Source organism: Hypanus sabinus, chromosome 9 (assembly GCF_030144855.1).
Source record: "Hypanus sabinus isolate sHypSab1 chromosome 9, sHypSab1.hap1, whole genome shotgun sequence".
Lineage (NCBI taxonomy): Eukaryota > Metazoa > Chordata > Chondrichthyes > Myliobatiformes > Dasyatidae > Hypanus > Hypanus sabinus.
The window spans coordinates 166,535,944-166,552,644 of record NC_082714.1 but is presented as its reverse complement, the minus strand read 5'-3'; the positions used below and the strand labels follow the sequence as shown (position 1 = coordinate 166,552,644).

Sequence of the window (16,701 nt, the reverse complement as noted above, 5' to 3'; positions counted from 1 at the left end):
AGAAGTCATTTAAGTTTTTGTTTATCGGTGATCCCTGAAATGTTGATGGTTGGAAAATAAGAGAGATGGCAATATCATTAAGTTCAAGGAGTTCTCTCTTATCAGAGATGGTCACTCTTGGCACATATGTGGTATGAAAGTTACTTACTACTTACTAACCTATCTATGAACATTGCCTGGGTCTTGTTGCGTATTGGGATAGATGGCTTCACTACCTAAAGGAATACAAATGAAACTGAATCCACAATGTCCTGAGACTGAGATGGTCTTCAACAACATCAGCTATCTCTTCACTAGTGACAGAAGTGATTCCAGTCAGTGAAGAATTCACTGCCTTTAAGTTAGTTAGGCTCCTTGATGCTACATATTGCTGTTTTGAGTGTCTAGAATTCAGCTCATGCATCAAACTAAATTATCTCTGATGAATATGTTAAACCAGGCCTGTTTACATTTCAAAGTCCCAACTCCAAACTATTCTGAGTACAGCACCACATTTCTATCACATGTGAAATTACAGGTACACCTGTAGGTGAAAAATACACCTGCCAATACTTGCTCAATGGAAAGTCTTCTTGGTTTTGTTAGCTACCTGCACTACCAGCACGCACACTGCTGCCTTATTGCTCCTTTCTGCTTGGAGGTCATTCAACCATAAGTGGAGTTATAAGTTTCCATATATAAAACTAATGCAGGTTTACCACTTTAAGGTGAAGAATATAGTGCTGTTACTTTGGGTAATATAGCACTGGGGCATTGAATTCAAACCTTTTGGTTTGCTCGAGATCCTCTTGGTTGGTGATGGAGCTGCATGGTCCACGCATGCCTTCCAGACATTCCCCGGAGCAGCATGGTAACGGATGGGCAAGGGTCTATTGGAAGAGCAGACGAAACACAAGGCAGAGTAAGACCATAAGACACAGGAGCAAAATTAGGCCATTCAACCTATCAAGTCTGCTCTATCATGGTTGATCTAGTTTCCCTCTCAATCACATTCACCTGCCTTTTCCCTGTAACCTTTGATGCTCTGACGAATTAAAGACCTTTCAATCTCCTCTTTAAATATATCCAATGACTTGGCCTCCACAGCTGTCCATGGCAATGAATTCCATAGATTCACCACTGAATATTGAAATTTAGAACGATTAATAGATTTTTTTTAAACAATCACTGGGACACCACTAACCACTGGCAGCCAACCATCAAAGGCTCCCTTTACTCCCACTCTTTGTCTCCTTACTCTGCCACTGCTTTATCCATGCTGGAATCTCTCCTGTCATACCATGGACTCGTAGCTTGTTAAGCAGCCTCACACGTGGCACCATGTCAAGGGTCTTCTGAAAATCCAAGTAAACAATATCAATCTATTTCCCCTTTGTCTATCCTGCTTGTTATTTCTTCAAAGAATTCTAACAGATCTGTCATGCAAGATTTTCCCTCAAGGAAACTATGCTGACTACAGCTTATTTTATCATGTGCCTCCAAGTACCTTGAAACTAACTCCAAAATCTTCCCAACCACTGAGGTCAGACTAACTGGTCAATAATTTTCTTTCTTCTGTCTCTCTCCCTTCTTGAAGACAGCAATTTTTCAGTCTTCTGGAATCATTCTAGAATCTTGTTATTCTTGAAATATCATTTATTAATTTTAAATAAGATGAAGAAAATGACTGAACAACAGGACTCAGCTCAGTAACGTCTACGTAATTTTACACAGGAAAATGAAAAACGTTAGACGTTGTCAGGAAGAATAAGGAAGAGTCAACATTCTCAAATAGATACAGGAATAGTGACGTGTGTAAATGGTTGAAAAGGCAGAACAGGTTGAGAAAAAAAATGGGATGCCATCTTTTACAAGCAGAGTCATGGAGTACAAGAACTAGGAGGTCAGAAAACAAGGTTTTGACTATGAATGGAAAGCTGTACACAGCTCTAGCAACAAACATCAGGATAGATATGAGGCCATTTAGAGATAGAGCAGAAAAGATTCCAGACTTCAGGGGGGCTTTGTATGGAATAGAATGATGAAGCTGGGGTTGTTCTTATTACAGAGTAAGTTAAGAAGGGAGTTGAAAGATATTTTTAAAACCACCAAAATCCTAGGGTGCCTAGATTTTCCTCTTTATATCATATGATTAAAGTCACCCATTTGCCTGTTCAGAAAGGTCTACCACAAAGCTGGAATGCAAAGAGAAGTAGGACAGGCCTTTAAAGTTTGTCTTTCTTGATCACCTTTAATGAAACTGTTCTTTCTTTTCCACCATGAGCTCAAAATCTACATACATAAAAATGACGATGCACTTAACCTGACAGAGACTTAAGACTTACTCTGATCATTGCCCAGGGGCTGTTCTAGCATTGCTAAGATGATGCTGTTATCCAAGACAAAGTATCTGAAGTGGTTCTTGCTGGTTGAGGTCAACCTGGAGTATTTAATTAGTGTCTCTTCATTCAGAAGACTGCACGGCGAGGCAGGCCCACTGGGAGAGGGGAATGCTCCAAGTATCTGCATTATACTGGGAAAGAAGGGAATGTTACAGCTGTTTTATGCATATTAGAAAAGGACACCATATACAAAGTGAATTTCATGCCAATACAGTTCTACATCATACAGCGATAAAACATAGGAAAAGAATGAAGCTATACGGCCCATTAAGTCTGCTCTACCATTCTATTATGGTTGATTTATTTTCCCTCTCAACCCTGTTTTCCTGCTTTCTTCCCATAACCTATGACACATTTAATGATCAAGCACTATTAACCTCCACCTTAAATATACTCAATGACTTGGCCTCCACAGCCGCCTGCAGCAATGAATTCCATAGATTCACCACCCTGTTTCAAAGGGACATCATTCTATCCTGAGGCAGCGCCTTCAGGTCCTAAACTAACCCACTATTGGAGATGTTCTCTCCATATCCACTCTAAGCTTTCAATATTCAATAAGTTTCAATGAAATCCCCCACTTAAACACCAGCCCAAAGCCATCAAACACTACTCACACACTAACGAGAGAAAATCTGCAGATGCTGGAAATCCAAGCAACACACACACAAAATGCTAGAGGAACTCAGCATTTTGTGTGTACTACTTGTACATTAACCCTTTCATTCCTGGGATAATTCTTGTGAACCTCCTCTGGACCTGCTATAATCCCATCACATTGTCTTAGATATTAAGCCTAAAACTGCTCATAAAATTACAAATGTGGTCTGACCTATAGTTGATAAAACCTCAGCATTACAACCTTGCTTTTATATTCTAGCCCTCTTGAAATGACTCCTGGCAATGCACTTGCCTTTCTCACCATCCACTCTATCTGCAAGTTCACCTTTAAGGAATCCAACACAAGGGCCCCCAAATCCCTTTGCAACTCTGATTTTTAAATATTTTCCCTGTTTTAAAAAAAAGTCTACGTCTTTATTCTTACTACCAAAGTGCATGAGCATACACTTCTCTACACTGCATTCCAAATCCCACATCTTTGCCCATTCTCCCAATTTGCCAAGTCCTTCTGCAGACTTTAGGAAGGGAAATCTGTGCACCAGTTGGAATTTTATGTTAGTTTCTATTTTTACTGTCTCTGGGTTCGTGGCTCAGCACTACTGCACAATGGAACAGAGGTAAGCACCACCAGTTATGTGTAATACACAGCAAGTACACATTTCTGTCTGAATATAACAGAATCTGTTTTGTATGCCAGAAATAAAACTGAACGATTTGGGTTTTTGCCTTCAAAGTGAGTTAAAGCTGTAGTGGAATTGGGGAATCAATGCAAGGAAATCTGTCTTTAACTGTTAGATACTCCTCTTACCAAGTTAGTGTAGCTTCAGCAGCATCCTTCACCCGCATTGAAGCAGGGTTCAGCTCCTTATCTCCCTTGTATCGCACCTCCTGATCACTAGTCTTTGACTTGCTTCCTGAGATACCCAGCTCCACAATCTCCAGCACCTCAATCAGGCAGTCCTGATAAAGCAGATAGAAAATTAGACTATTAAAACAAAAACTTCACTCGCCATCTTAAAAGTTAATCTGATCAACCATCCTAGTTAACCCCTACCCACCTGCCGCTATAACCTCAATCACTGCACTGTAAACACTTGAAACTATCTTTTATAAAGCTGTTTACATTGTAAATACATGGTGTTTATGTATTTATGCACATATTATTCTATATCCACACTTCTCACTTTATTTTTACAACATCCTTTATAATTGTTAAATGTCTTTTTTTTAATTGCACAACACAGCATAGCAAATTTCTAACACAAGTAAATGTATATGGCAAATAAAATTGATCTTTGAGGTAACAGCCACAAGCCAAGGTCAAGTTAATCTTTCAAAAGAATAATGCTGAGGCATGGATTTTGGTAACTTTCTTCAAATCAGAAGATGTACTCTGCCATTTAATATTACGTGTAATATGCAATCTTTATTCCCCATTCCCATTCATTCATTGAAACCTTTCAGCCATTTGTTTATCAGGAGTCTAATCATCTTTGCCTTAAACACATTCAATGATTCTGCTTCCATTGCCTTTTGGGGAAGGAAGTTCCAAAACCAATTCAGAAAAAAATTCCCCTTGTGCATTAAAATGATTTGATATTTCGAGTCTAGCTCAAGTGGCTTTAAAGAATGAGGCTGATCTCACTGACACATACAGTGGGGCGATGTGGAGAGCGAGGGGTTACAGCTACAAGGGATGGTTGTTTAGAAGTGGGGTGCAAAGGGTAAGGAACCTCTTGAATTCTGAGAATCAGGATAGTTGAAGGCCACATCATTCCTTATCGCTGTCTGTAAGGAGTTTCACCTCATGGGTTTTCTGCAGGTGCTCCAGTTTCCTGCCATATTCCAAAGATGTACAGGTTAGGGTTAGTAAGCTGTGGGTATGTTTCGTTGGCGGTAGAAGGGTGGTGACACTTGCAGGCTGCCCTCAACACAATCCTTGCTGATTTGATTTGACTCAAAGACACATTTCACTGCATGCTTTAATGTACATGTGGCAATTAAGCTTATCTTTATTGGGGAAATTTAAAGAAGAACTGATACAATCTTGAAGGATCAACAAATTGAGGCCTGGAGCAGATCACCTGAGAATGAACTGATCACAGATCAGGCCTGAGGCCTAACCTTGTTCCTATTTTCTTACATTCTCTAATTTGCGTGTATTAATGAATAGAGGGATGAAGACCGATTTCTCATTTCTGAACTAATTTGGGAAGTTCTATGCTTCTCCACCCTCCTAATTCTTACTTACAATCCCCAACAGGAGATGATGATGGTGGGTGGAAAGAAACAGACAAAATGTGACAGAGTCGAATTACACAAAATGTTATGAGTCATTCAAACTACCAGATGTCAAAAGTACCTTTTCATTTAGCATGTCCGAATGTTCTGTGAGCCAGACACAGAGACACTGAAAGGCTGCCACAATCATGGAGTGTAGGTCTCGGGAATGAAATGGTGCAGGCCGGCTACACTGGTAAACAATATAGCCACACACAGAACTGATGGCACGTTTTCGGTCTGATGAGTCCACACCCACCTTTACCTGTTTAACAGAACAGACAGTTAGTAACTATTCTGAAAGATTAGCTGATAAAGAAAGCAAGAAGGTTGGTGTAAAGGAGGGTGCTGAATTTTCAGAGGCAGTCTGACATACTGAGAAGGGCCTGTTCCCACTTTGCTCACATTCTTACAGCTTCATTCCAAAATCATGCTTGGTTAAAGTTTTGTCCAATTCCCTATCAGCTGTTCTATGAGACAGCATGTTTGAGCATCAATGGTCATACTGAACAGCAATGCAGAAAATAGTGCAAACACACATCAGTTTTATTTCTATCCTCAGTGCTGCATTAAGCCAACAGCACACTGGTGGAGATGTGGCCTCACAAGCCCTGGTGCAGAGTCTGTATATTCCCCTGTGATTGTAAGGCTTCTCTCCAGCTGCTCTGCCTTCCTCTCACAAGTGAGTGGTAGAACCTGGGGTGAAATGATGGGGATGTGGGGACAATATAACTGGATCCATGTAGGCAAATAAGTGCTCAACAGCTGATATGAACCCAATGGGCTGAAGGGCCTGTTCTTGTGCTGTAGCCAGGCACAGAAGGATACAGAGCTAATATAGGCAATTTGGACTAGTGTAGATGGACATGAACAACTTAAGAGCCTGTTTCTATGTTGTACAATCCTACAGATACTCCAAACTTCAATGCTTTAATGCTTCTGCCCAGCTTTACTTCAACCCACCGGGGTGGCATTCAGGTCCCCAATTTTACTTTGCCTTCATTACATCTTTGAAAACTAAATAGCTAAAATTTTACAAGCTTGCAAAACATTTGAGTTAGATGTGAGTTACACAGGGCCTCCCCCTACAAAAATTTCCCAAAGTCACGTCAATGACGTGAGTGCAATACAAGATATGACTTCACTGGCTACTAACCTCCTGCCTTCTGGTATAATACTGACACATTGTACAATATCACATAGGGAAAGGAGTTCGTATCACACCATGGGAACTGAGGAATTAAAATCCAAATAACCAAATGAACCTGAACTTGGAAAAGATAAGTCACTCTCAGTGAAATGTTCATCAGTTCACTGTAAGAATCCTAATACCCAGGCTGGCCCATATGTAACAACAGACCCAACAATGTGTCTTGATCAGGGGCTAAAGATGGACAATTCTATACACTGACAAGGGCAGCAAATTTCACAAAAGTGAACAAATAAATTTTTTAAAACAGCATGAAAAATGTTTAAAAGCTATTGCAAAATCCAGCATCTGAAGAACTCTTGTGTTTACACAACATTTTCTAATCATGATCCAGGAAACAACAAACACAAGAGTCATCGAACACTACAGCACAGAAACGGGACCTTCAGTCTATCTAATCAGTGCTGAACTATTAATCTACCCAGTCCCATCGACGTACACCTAGACATAGCACTCCATACCCCTTCCCATCCATGTACCTACCCAAATGTACCTTACATTTTGAAATGAAATCCGCATCCACCACATCCGCTGGCAGCTTGTTCCACACTCTCACCAACTTCTGAGTGGAGATTCCCCTCAAGTCCCCCTTAAACATTTCACCTTTTACCCTTGACCTCTAGCTGTAGTCTCACTCAACCTCAGTGGAAAAAGCCTGCTTGCATTTACCCTATCTCTACCCCTCATAATTTTGTATGACTATCAAATCTCTCCTCATTCTTCTATACTTTAGGGAACAAAGAATAAAATCCTAACCTGTGCAAGCTTCCTAATTACTCAGGTTCTCAAGTTCGACAATATCCGTGTCATTTCTCTCAATCTTATTTACATCGTTCCTGAAGGTAGTGTCTAAAACTGCACACAATATTCCAATTTGGACCTCACCTCCATTTTATACACTTTTAACATAACATTCCTGTACTCAATACTTTACGTGCCAAAAGCTTTCTTTACCAATGATGTCACTTTCAATGAATTATGGACCTGCATTCCTAGATCTCTTTGTTCTGCTGCACTCCTCAGTGCCCTCTCTTTCACTGTGTTAGACCAAGGTGTAATAATAACAGAGTTGTTGTGATGGGAGATTTTAATTTTCCAAATATCTATTGGCATCTCCATAAAGCAAGGGGTATAGATGGGGTGCAGTTTGTTAGGTGTGTTCAAGAAAGTTTCTTGACACAATATGTAGATAAGCCTACAAGAGGAGAGGCTGAACTTGATTTGGTATTGGGAAATGAACCTGGTCAGGTGTCAGATCTCACAGTGGGAGAGCATTTTACATAGAACATAGAATACTACAGCACATTACAGGCCCTTTGGCCCACAATGTTGTGCCGACCCTCAAACCCTGCCTCCCATATAACCCCCCCACCTTAAATTCCTCCATATACCTGTCTAATAGTCTCTTAAACTTCAATAGTGTATCTGCCTCCACCACTGACTCAGGCAGTGCATTCCTCACACCAACCACTCTGAGTGAAAAACCTTCCTCTAATATCCCCCTTGAACTTCCCTCCCCTTACCTTAAAGCCATGTCCTCTTGTATTGAGCAGTGTTGCCCTGGGGAAGAGGCGCTGGCTGTCCACTCTGTCTATTCCTCTTAATATCTTGTACACCTCTATCATGTCTCCTCTCATCCTTCTCCTCTCCAAAGAGTAAAGCCCTAGCTCCCTTAATCTCTGATCATAATCCATACTCTCTAAACCAGGCAGCATCCTGGTAAAGCTCCTCCTAGGTCTCTATTCATTGGAGCGTAGAAGGTTGAGGGGGGATTTGATTGAGGTATTTAAAATTTTGAGAGGGATAGATAGAGTTGACGTGAATAGGCTGTTTCCATTGAGAGTAGGGGAGATTCAAACGAGAGGACATGATTTGAGAGTTAGGGGGCAGAAGTTTAAGGGAAACACGTGGGGGTATTTCTTTACTCAGAGAGTGACAGCTGTGTGGAATGAGCTTCCTGTAGAAGTAGTAGATGCCAGTTCAGTTGTGTCATTTAAGGTAAAATTGGATAGGTATATGGACAGGAAAGGAGTGGAGGGTTATGGGCTGAGTGCGGGTAGCTGAGACTAGGTGAGATTAAGAGTTCGGCACGGACTAGGAGGGCCGAGATGGCCTGTTTCTGTGCTGTGATTGTTATATGGTTATACCGTTTCCAATGCTTCCACATCCTGAGGCGACCAGAACTGGACACAGTACTCCAAGTGGGGCCTAACTAGAGTTTTATAGAGTTGCATTATTACATAGCATCTCTTAAACTCTATCCCTTGACTTATGAAAGCTAACACCCCATAAGCTTTCTTAACTACCCTATCTACCTGTGAGGCAACTTTCAGGGATCTGTGGACATGTATCCCCAGATCCCTCTGCTCCTCCACACTACCAAGTATCCTGCCATTTACTTTGTACTCTGCCTTGGAGTTTGTCCTTCCAAAGTGTACCACCTCACACTTCTCCAGGTTGAACTCCATCTGCCACTTCTCGGCCCACTTCTGCATCCTATCAATCTCTCTCTGCAATCTTTGACAATCGTCTACACTATCTACAACACCACCAACCTTTGTGTCGTCTGCAAACTTGCCAACTTCTAATCCTACATCCAGGTCATTAATAAAAATTGCAAAAAGTAGAGGTCCCAGAACAGATCCTTGTGGGACACCACTAGTCACAAACCTCCAATCTGAATGTACTCCCTCCACCACGACCCTCTGCCTTCTGCAGGCAAGCCAATTCTGAATTTTGGAGATTGTGATCATAATTCTATCTCTTTTACAATAGCATTGGAGAGAGATAGGAACAGACAAGTGAGAAAAGCATTTAATTGGAGTAAGGGGAATTATGAGGCTATCAGGCAGGAAATTGGAGGCTTAAATTGGAAACAGATGTTCTCAGGGAAAAGTACAGAAGAAATGTGGCAAATATTCAGTGGATATTTGTGTGGAGTTCTGCACAGGTTCGTTCCAATGAGACAGGGAAGTTATGGTAGGGTACAGAAAATGTGGTGTACAAAGGCTGTAAAAAGTCTAGTCAAGAAGAAATGAAAAGCTTACAAAAAGTTCAGAGAGCTAGGTAATATTAGAGATTTAGAAGATTACAAGGCTAACAGGAAGGAGCTTAAGAAGGAAATTAGGAGAGCCAGAAGGGGCCATGAGAAGGCCTTGGCGGGCAGGATTAAGGAAAACCCCAAGGCATTCTACAAGTATGTGAAGAGCAGGAAGATAAGACATGAAAGAATAGGACCTATCAAGTGTGACAGTGGAAAAGTGTGTATGGAACCGGAGGAAACAGCAGAGGTAATTAATGAATTCTTTGCTTCAGTATTCACTATGGAAAAGGATGTTGGTGATAGTAGTGATGACTTGCAGCAGACTGAAAAGCTTGAGCATGTAGATATTAAGAAATACGATGTGTTGGAGCTTTTGGATGGCATTAAGTTGGATAAATCGCCGGAACCATTTGAGATGTACCCCAGGTTACTGTGAGAGGCAAGGGAGGAGATTGCTGAGCCTCTGGCGATGATCTTTACATCATCAATAGGGACGGGAGAAGCTCTGGAGGACTGTAGGGTTGTGAATGTTGTTCCTTTATTCAAGAAAGAGAGTAGAGATAGCCCAGGAAATTATAGATCAGTGAGTCTTACCTCAGTGATTGGTAAGTTGATGGAGAAGATCCTGAGGGGCAAATGAACATTTGGAGAGGTATAATACGATTAGGAATAGTCAGCATGACTTTGTCAAGGGCAGGTTGTGCCTTACGAGCCTGACTGAATTTTTTGAGAATGTGACTAAACACATTGTTGAAGGTAGAGCAGTAGATGTAACGTATATGGATTTCAGCAAGGCATTTGATAAGGTACCCATTGCAAGACTTACTGAGAAAGTAAGGAGGCATGGGAACCAAGGAGACATTGCTTAGTGGATCCAGAACTGGCTTGCCCACAGAAGGCAAAGAGTGGTTGTAGACAGGTCTGCATGGAGGTTGGTCACCAGTGGAGTGCCTCAGGGATCTGTTCTGGGAACTTTACTCTTTGTGATTGTTATAAATGACCTGGATGAGGAAGTGGAGGGATGGGTTAGTAAGTTTGCTGATGACACAAAGGTTGGAGGTGTTGTGGATAGTGTGGAGGACTGTCAGAGGTTACAGCGGGACATTGATAGGATGCAAAACTGGGCTGAGAAGTGGCAGATGGAATTCAACCCAGATAAGTGTGAAGTGGTTCATTTTGGTAGGTCAAATATAATGGCAGAATATAGTATTAATGGTAAGACTCTTGGCAGTGTGGAGGATCAGAGGGATCTTGGGGTCCAAGTCCATAGAACGCTCATAGCAGCTACACAGGTTGACGCTGCAGTTAAGAAGGCGTACAGTGTATTGGCCTTCATCAATTGTGGAATTGAATTTAGAAGCCGAGAGGTAATGTTGCAGCTATTTAGGACCCTGGTCAGACCCCACTTGGAGTACTGTGTTCAGTTCTGGTCGCCTCACTACAGGAAGGATGTGGATACTATAGAAAGCGTGCAGAGGAGATTTACAAAGATGTTGCCTGGATTGGGGAGCATGCCTTATGAAACTAAGTTGAGTGAACTCAGCTTTTTCTCTTTGGAGCGACGGATGGTGAGAGGTGACCTGACAGTGGTGTATAAGATGATGAGAGGCACTGATTGTGTGGATGGTTTTCCCAGAGCTGTAATGGTTGCCACAAGAGGACACAGGTTTAAGGTGCTGGGGAGTAGGAACAGAGGAGATGTCAGGGGTGAGTTGTTTTTTTACTCAGAGAGTGGTGAGTGCATGGAATGGGCTGCTGGCAGTGGTGGTGGAGGTAGATACAATAGGGTCTTTTAAGAGACTTTTGGATAGGTACATGGAGCTCAGAAAAATAGAGGCTATGGGTAAGCTTAGTAATTTCTAAGGTAGGGACATGTTCAGCACAACTTTATTGTGCAGTAGGTTTTTCTCTATGTTACTCTGCTTTGTCTTCCTACAGTGCAACACCTCCATTTCACACATCTCTGCATTACATTCTAACTTCCATTTTTCAGCCCATTATTCCAGCTGGTCTGGATCCCACTGCAAGTTTTGACAGCAACACACACAAAATGCTGGTGGAACGCAGCAGGCCAGGAAGCATCTATAGGAAGAAGCATTGTTGACGTTTCGGGCCGAGACCCTTTGTCAGGACTAACTGAAAGAAGGGATAATAAAAGATTTGAAAGTGGGAGGGGGAGATCCGAAATGACAGAAGACAGGAGGGGGAGGGATGAAGCTAAGAGCTGGAAAGTTGATTGGCAAAAGGGATACAGAGCTGGAGAAAGGAGAAGATCATGGGACGGGAGGCCTAGGGAGAAAGAAAGGGTGAAGTGGGCACCAAAGGAAGATGGAGAGCAGTTAAGGAATGATTGTGAGAGGGACAGAAAGAGACAAAAAAGGGGGGAAAATGAATAAATAAGGTTTGGGGTAAGAAGGGGAGGAGAAGCGTTAACAGAAGTTAGAGAAATCAATGTTCATGCCATCAGGTTGGAAGCTACCATATAAGGCATTGTTCCTCCAACCCGAGTGTGGCTTCATCTTCATCATAAGGGACAACATCTTATATTCCCTCTGGGTAGCCCCCAACCCGATGGCATGAACATTGCTTTCTCTAACTTCTGTTAATGCCCTCCTCCCCTTCTTACCCCATCCCTTTATTTATTTATTATTCTTTCCCTTTTGTTTTCTCTCTGTCCTACTCAAAATCACTGCTTACCTGCTCTCCATCTCCCTCTGGTGCTCCCCTCTCCCTTTCTTTCTCCCTAGGCCTCCCATCCCATGATCTTCTCCCTTCTCCAGCTCTGTATCCCTTTTGTCAATCAACTTTCCAGCTCTTAGCTTCATCCTTCTCCCTCCTGTCTTCTCCTATCATTTTGGATCTCCTCCTCCCCTCCCACTTTCAAATCTTTTATTATCCCTTCTTTCAGTTAGTCCTGATGAAGGGTCTCCGCCCGAAACCTCGACTGTACTTCTTCCTATAGATGCTGCCTGGCCTGCTGCGTTCCACCAGCATTTTGTGTGTGTTGCTTGAATTTCCAGCATCTGCAGATTTCCTCGTGTTTGAAGCTTTGTTAGTCTTCCTCACTGTCCACTACACCCACAATCTTGGTGTCATCCACAAATCTGCTGATTCAGGAAACCACACTGTCATCCAGATAACTGATACAGATGACAAACAACAATGGATCCAGCACCAATCCCTGTGGCACTCTACTAGATATAGGGCTTCAGTCAGGGAGGCAACCATTGACTAACACTCTCTGGCTTCTACCACAAAGCCAATGTCTAGTCCAATTTACTATGTCATCTTGAATATCAAGCGACTGAATGTTCTAGACCAACCTCCCATATGGGACTTTGTCAAAGGCCTTGCTAAATTCCATTCAGACAACATCCACTGTCAAGCTTTCATGAACTTTCCAGGTGACCACCTTGAAAAACTCTATAAGATTGGTTAGACATGTCCTGCCACACAGATGACAATGTTGATTATCCATTGGTTAGTCCTGACGAAGGGTCTCAGCCCGAAATGTCGACAGCGCTTCTCCCTATAGATGCTGCCTGGCCTGCTGTGTTCCACCAGCATTTTGTGTGTGTTGCTTGAATTTCCAGCATCTGCAGATTTCCTTGTGTTTGATTATCCTTAATCAGCATCTGTCATTCCAAATAAATATATATCCAGACCTTTAGAATAGCTTCCAATAACTTATCCACTACTGACGTCAGGCTCACCAGCCTATGATTTCTGATCTTATTCTCAAAGCCTTTCATAAGGTTATCTGGCATGGTTCAGGAGGATTGGAAAAGTGCAAGTAACACTCCACTCTTCAAGAAGGGAGGGAGGCAGAAGAAAGGAAATTATAGGCCAATTAGTCTGTCCTCGATGGTTGGGAAGATGTTGGAGCCAATTGTTGAGGATGTGGTTTCAGGGTACTTGGAGGCACATGATAAAATAGGCCATAGTCAGCATAATTTCTTTAAGGGAAGACTTTGCCTGACAAATCTGTTGGAATTCTTTGAAGAAATAATAAGCAAGATAAACAAAGGAAAAGTCTGGACTATTTTCCATATGGACATTCAAGATTCAAAAGTCCAAGGTGCAAAGAGTTTTGGAAGCCCTCTTTCAGGATTCCCTTAAGGTTAATTTACAGGGTGATTAGGTAGTGATGAAGGCGAATGCAAAGTTAGCATTCATTTCAAAAGGACTAGAATATAAAAGCAAGGATGCAATGCTGAGGCTGTACAAGGCACCAGTGAGGCCTCACTTGGGAGTATTGTGAGCAGTTTTCAGCCCAGTATTTAAAAAAGGATGTGAAGAGGGTTCAGAGGAGGTTCATGAGAATGGTTCTGGGAATGAAAGCGTTAACGTATGAGCAGTGATTGAAGGCTCTGGGCCTGTACTCACCGGAATTTAGAAGAATGAAGAGGCATATAATTGAAACCTATCGAATGCTGAAAGGCCAAGATAGAGTGGAGGTGAAGAGGATCTTTCCTTTGGTGGGGGCCCAAAATAGAGGGATGTCCATTTAGAACATAGATGGAGGGATTTCTTTAGGCAGAGGGTGGCAAGTCTGTGGAATTTGTAGCCATATGCAGCTGTGGAGGCCAGGTTACTGGATGCATTTATGGCAGAAGTTCTTAGGTGCTTGATTATTCAGGGCAAGAAAGGTTATGGGAAGAAGGCAGGAGAATGGGGTTAAGAAGGAGATGGATCAACCATGATGAAATGGTGGAGCAGACTTGATGGGCTGAATGGCCTAATTCTGTTTCTATGTCTTAAGGTCTTAAACAATGGAACAGCATTAGCTGTCCACCAATCCACTGGTGCCTCATTCTTGGTGGCTAAGAATGTTTTAAATATCTCTGCTAGGGCCCTTGCAATTTCTGCACTAGCTTCCTACAGAGTCTATCCTAATTTGTCTCATGACAGCAAACACCTCCTCCTTCGTAATCTGTATACTGTCCATGACCTTACTGCTGCTTTGCCTCACCTCTGTAGACTCTGTGTCTCTCAAGTAAATACAGATGCAGATAATCCATTTGATCTCCCCCATCTCTTTCGGCTCCATGCAAAGAGGAAGGACCACACAGATCTTTCAGAGGACCAATATTGTCTCTTGCTATCCTTTTGCTCTTAATATATTTGTAGAAGTCCTTAGGATTCTCCTTCACATTGTCTGCCAGAGCAACCTCATGTCTTCTTTTAGCCCTCCTGATTTCCTTCTGAAGTGTTCCCTTGCATTTCTTATAACCCTCAAGTACCTCATTTGCTCCTTCCTGCCTATACCTAGTATGCACCTCCTTTATTTTTTCTCAAACAAGACTTCAGTATTTTTCAAAAACCAATGTTTCCTAAATCTGTTATCCTTGCCTTTTATTCTGACAGGAACATACAAACTGCGAACTCTCAAAATTTCCCTTTTGAAGGCCTCCCACTTAAATGAAGTAACAACCCATTGTCCAAAACAAGCCTGCATTCTAGGCTTGTTTCTGACAGAATCTGAGGGTCTGAGCTAGAGATGACATTAAATTTTAGTTTGTCAATCTCCATATTTTAAGTTTGGCCATTTCTGCTGCATGCAGTTCAGAGCTCACATTTCAAAATGAAGCTTTGGCAATGGATTTGAATTTCATTGTCATTTTGCTCCACTTATTTTTATATTTCTTACTGTAACATAATTTTAATGAATTGGACTGCAATGCTGTACAAAAAAATTTCATGCAATACGTCAGTGACAATAAAGTCGATTCTGACATCAATGAACATAAGGACATAAGAATAGGAGCAGGAGTAGGCCATCCGGCCCATTGAGCCTGCCCCGCCATTCAATAAGATCATGGCTGATCTGTCCGTAAGCTCAGTTCCATCTCCATCTCAGCTCCTGCCTTTTCCCCATAACCCTTAATTATCTTACTATGTCAAAACCTATCTGTTTCTTAAATTATATTTAGTGAGGAAGCCTCAACTGCTTCCCTGGGCAGAGAATTCCACAGATTCACCACTCTCTGGGAAAAACAGTTTCTCCTCATCTCTGTCCTAAATCTTCTCCCCTGAATCTTGAGGACATGTCCCCTAGTTCTAGTAATGCTCCACCTTTTGTGTGGTGCATGTTTTTGTGGTCTGATGCTAGGTGGTGGTGATAGTTCTAAAAACCTCAAATAATTGTCCACTAGAACCATCAAGCATTCATCCACTGTGCCCCTGCAGAGGCCACAATGATTTAAACCATTAAAAATTAGTACGTGCATAAATAATGCACCGAGGTTTCTAGGAACCCACTTTGCAAACTTCATGTGAAGTATAGTGCAGTTACCCTGCTAATTGCATGCAGCAGTGTAAAGCCACCTGCATCCTCTCCATGTAGTGCTGAATATAGCTCACAAAGTGCTTTGGCAACTATTAGAATCTAGGTACATTGTAGCTTGGAAAAGAGCCGATTTAAATCAAAATATTCTCCCCATGACTGTGTGGGTGCTCCAGTTTACTCTTACGTTGCAAAGGTCTGAGTTAGCAGGTCATATGGGTGTAATAGGGTGACATGGGCTTGTTAGCCAGAATGGCCTATTATCATGCTGTATTTCTAAATAAAAACTGAAAAAAATTGAAAGGAGAGGATGAACGCCTGTGCACACATGTAGGTAACAACACCTCCTGACCACAAGCCTGATTTGCAGTTATGCAAGCTCCGAAACTGCAGGTTATAGACTGAGGCAACGTTGCTGGTGGTTTTCAATGATCAGCCTGTAACCTAGCACGTAGCTCCGAAGTCCCCAGATGAACACAAAACATCATACACTCAGCAGTGAGTGCAGGAATTTAATTTGGCTGGGATTTGAGAGGAAGTAATCTGTAATTCTTAACAGTACAGGGTGAGGTGTTTTTTGAGTTTGGGGGCAATAGAAGAAATAAAAATCTACTGTATGCTACCCATTCCCTTGCTCATACCCTCTATGGGAGACCTCCTCACCACACTTGGGGACACCTGCTTACTCTTTCCATGCAGTAAAAGGTATCTTCCGGGATTTGTCAGGTAGGCCCTCTTTTATTTGTTATTGCATTCCAAGGGAAATCCATCTGGCCAAAGACGAGAAGGAATTTCAGCCACTAGAATTCACATGAACAATCCCCAAATAAGCTGTCCCAGCTCCACCATGGTACTCGGGACTTTAAAGCTTACACTTCAG

General features: G+C 42.1%; 1 protein-coding gene across 6 annotated transcripts in view; it reads right to left on the bottom strand.

Moving 5' to 3' along the window:
- The window catches only part of ralgapb (Ral GTPase activating protein non-catalytic subunit beta), a 192,179-nt gene that overhangs the window by 66,576 nt on the left and 108,902 nt on the right, over nucleotides 1-16,701 (bottom strand). For all 6 annotated transcript variants that reach the window (XM_059981071.1, XM_059981070.1, XM_059981073.1 and 3 more), the window contains 4 exons: nucleotides 5,365-5,547; nucleotides 3,811-3,962; nucleotides 2,325-2,512; nucleotides 766-869 (listed from right to left, as the gene is read on the bottom strand). In XM_059981071.1, the coding sequence (XP_059837054.1) occupies nucleotides 766-869; nucleotides 2,325-2,512; nucleotides 3,811-3,962; nucleotides 5,365-5,547 (627 nt within the window). The remainder of the gene's footprint in view (nucleotides 1-765; nucleotides 870-2,324; nucleotides 2,513-3,810; nucleotides 3,963-5,364; nucleotides 5,548-16,701) is intronic.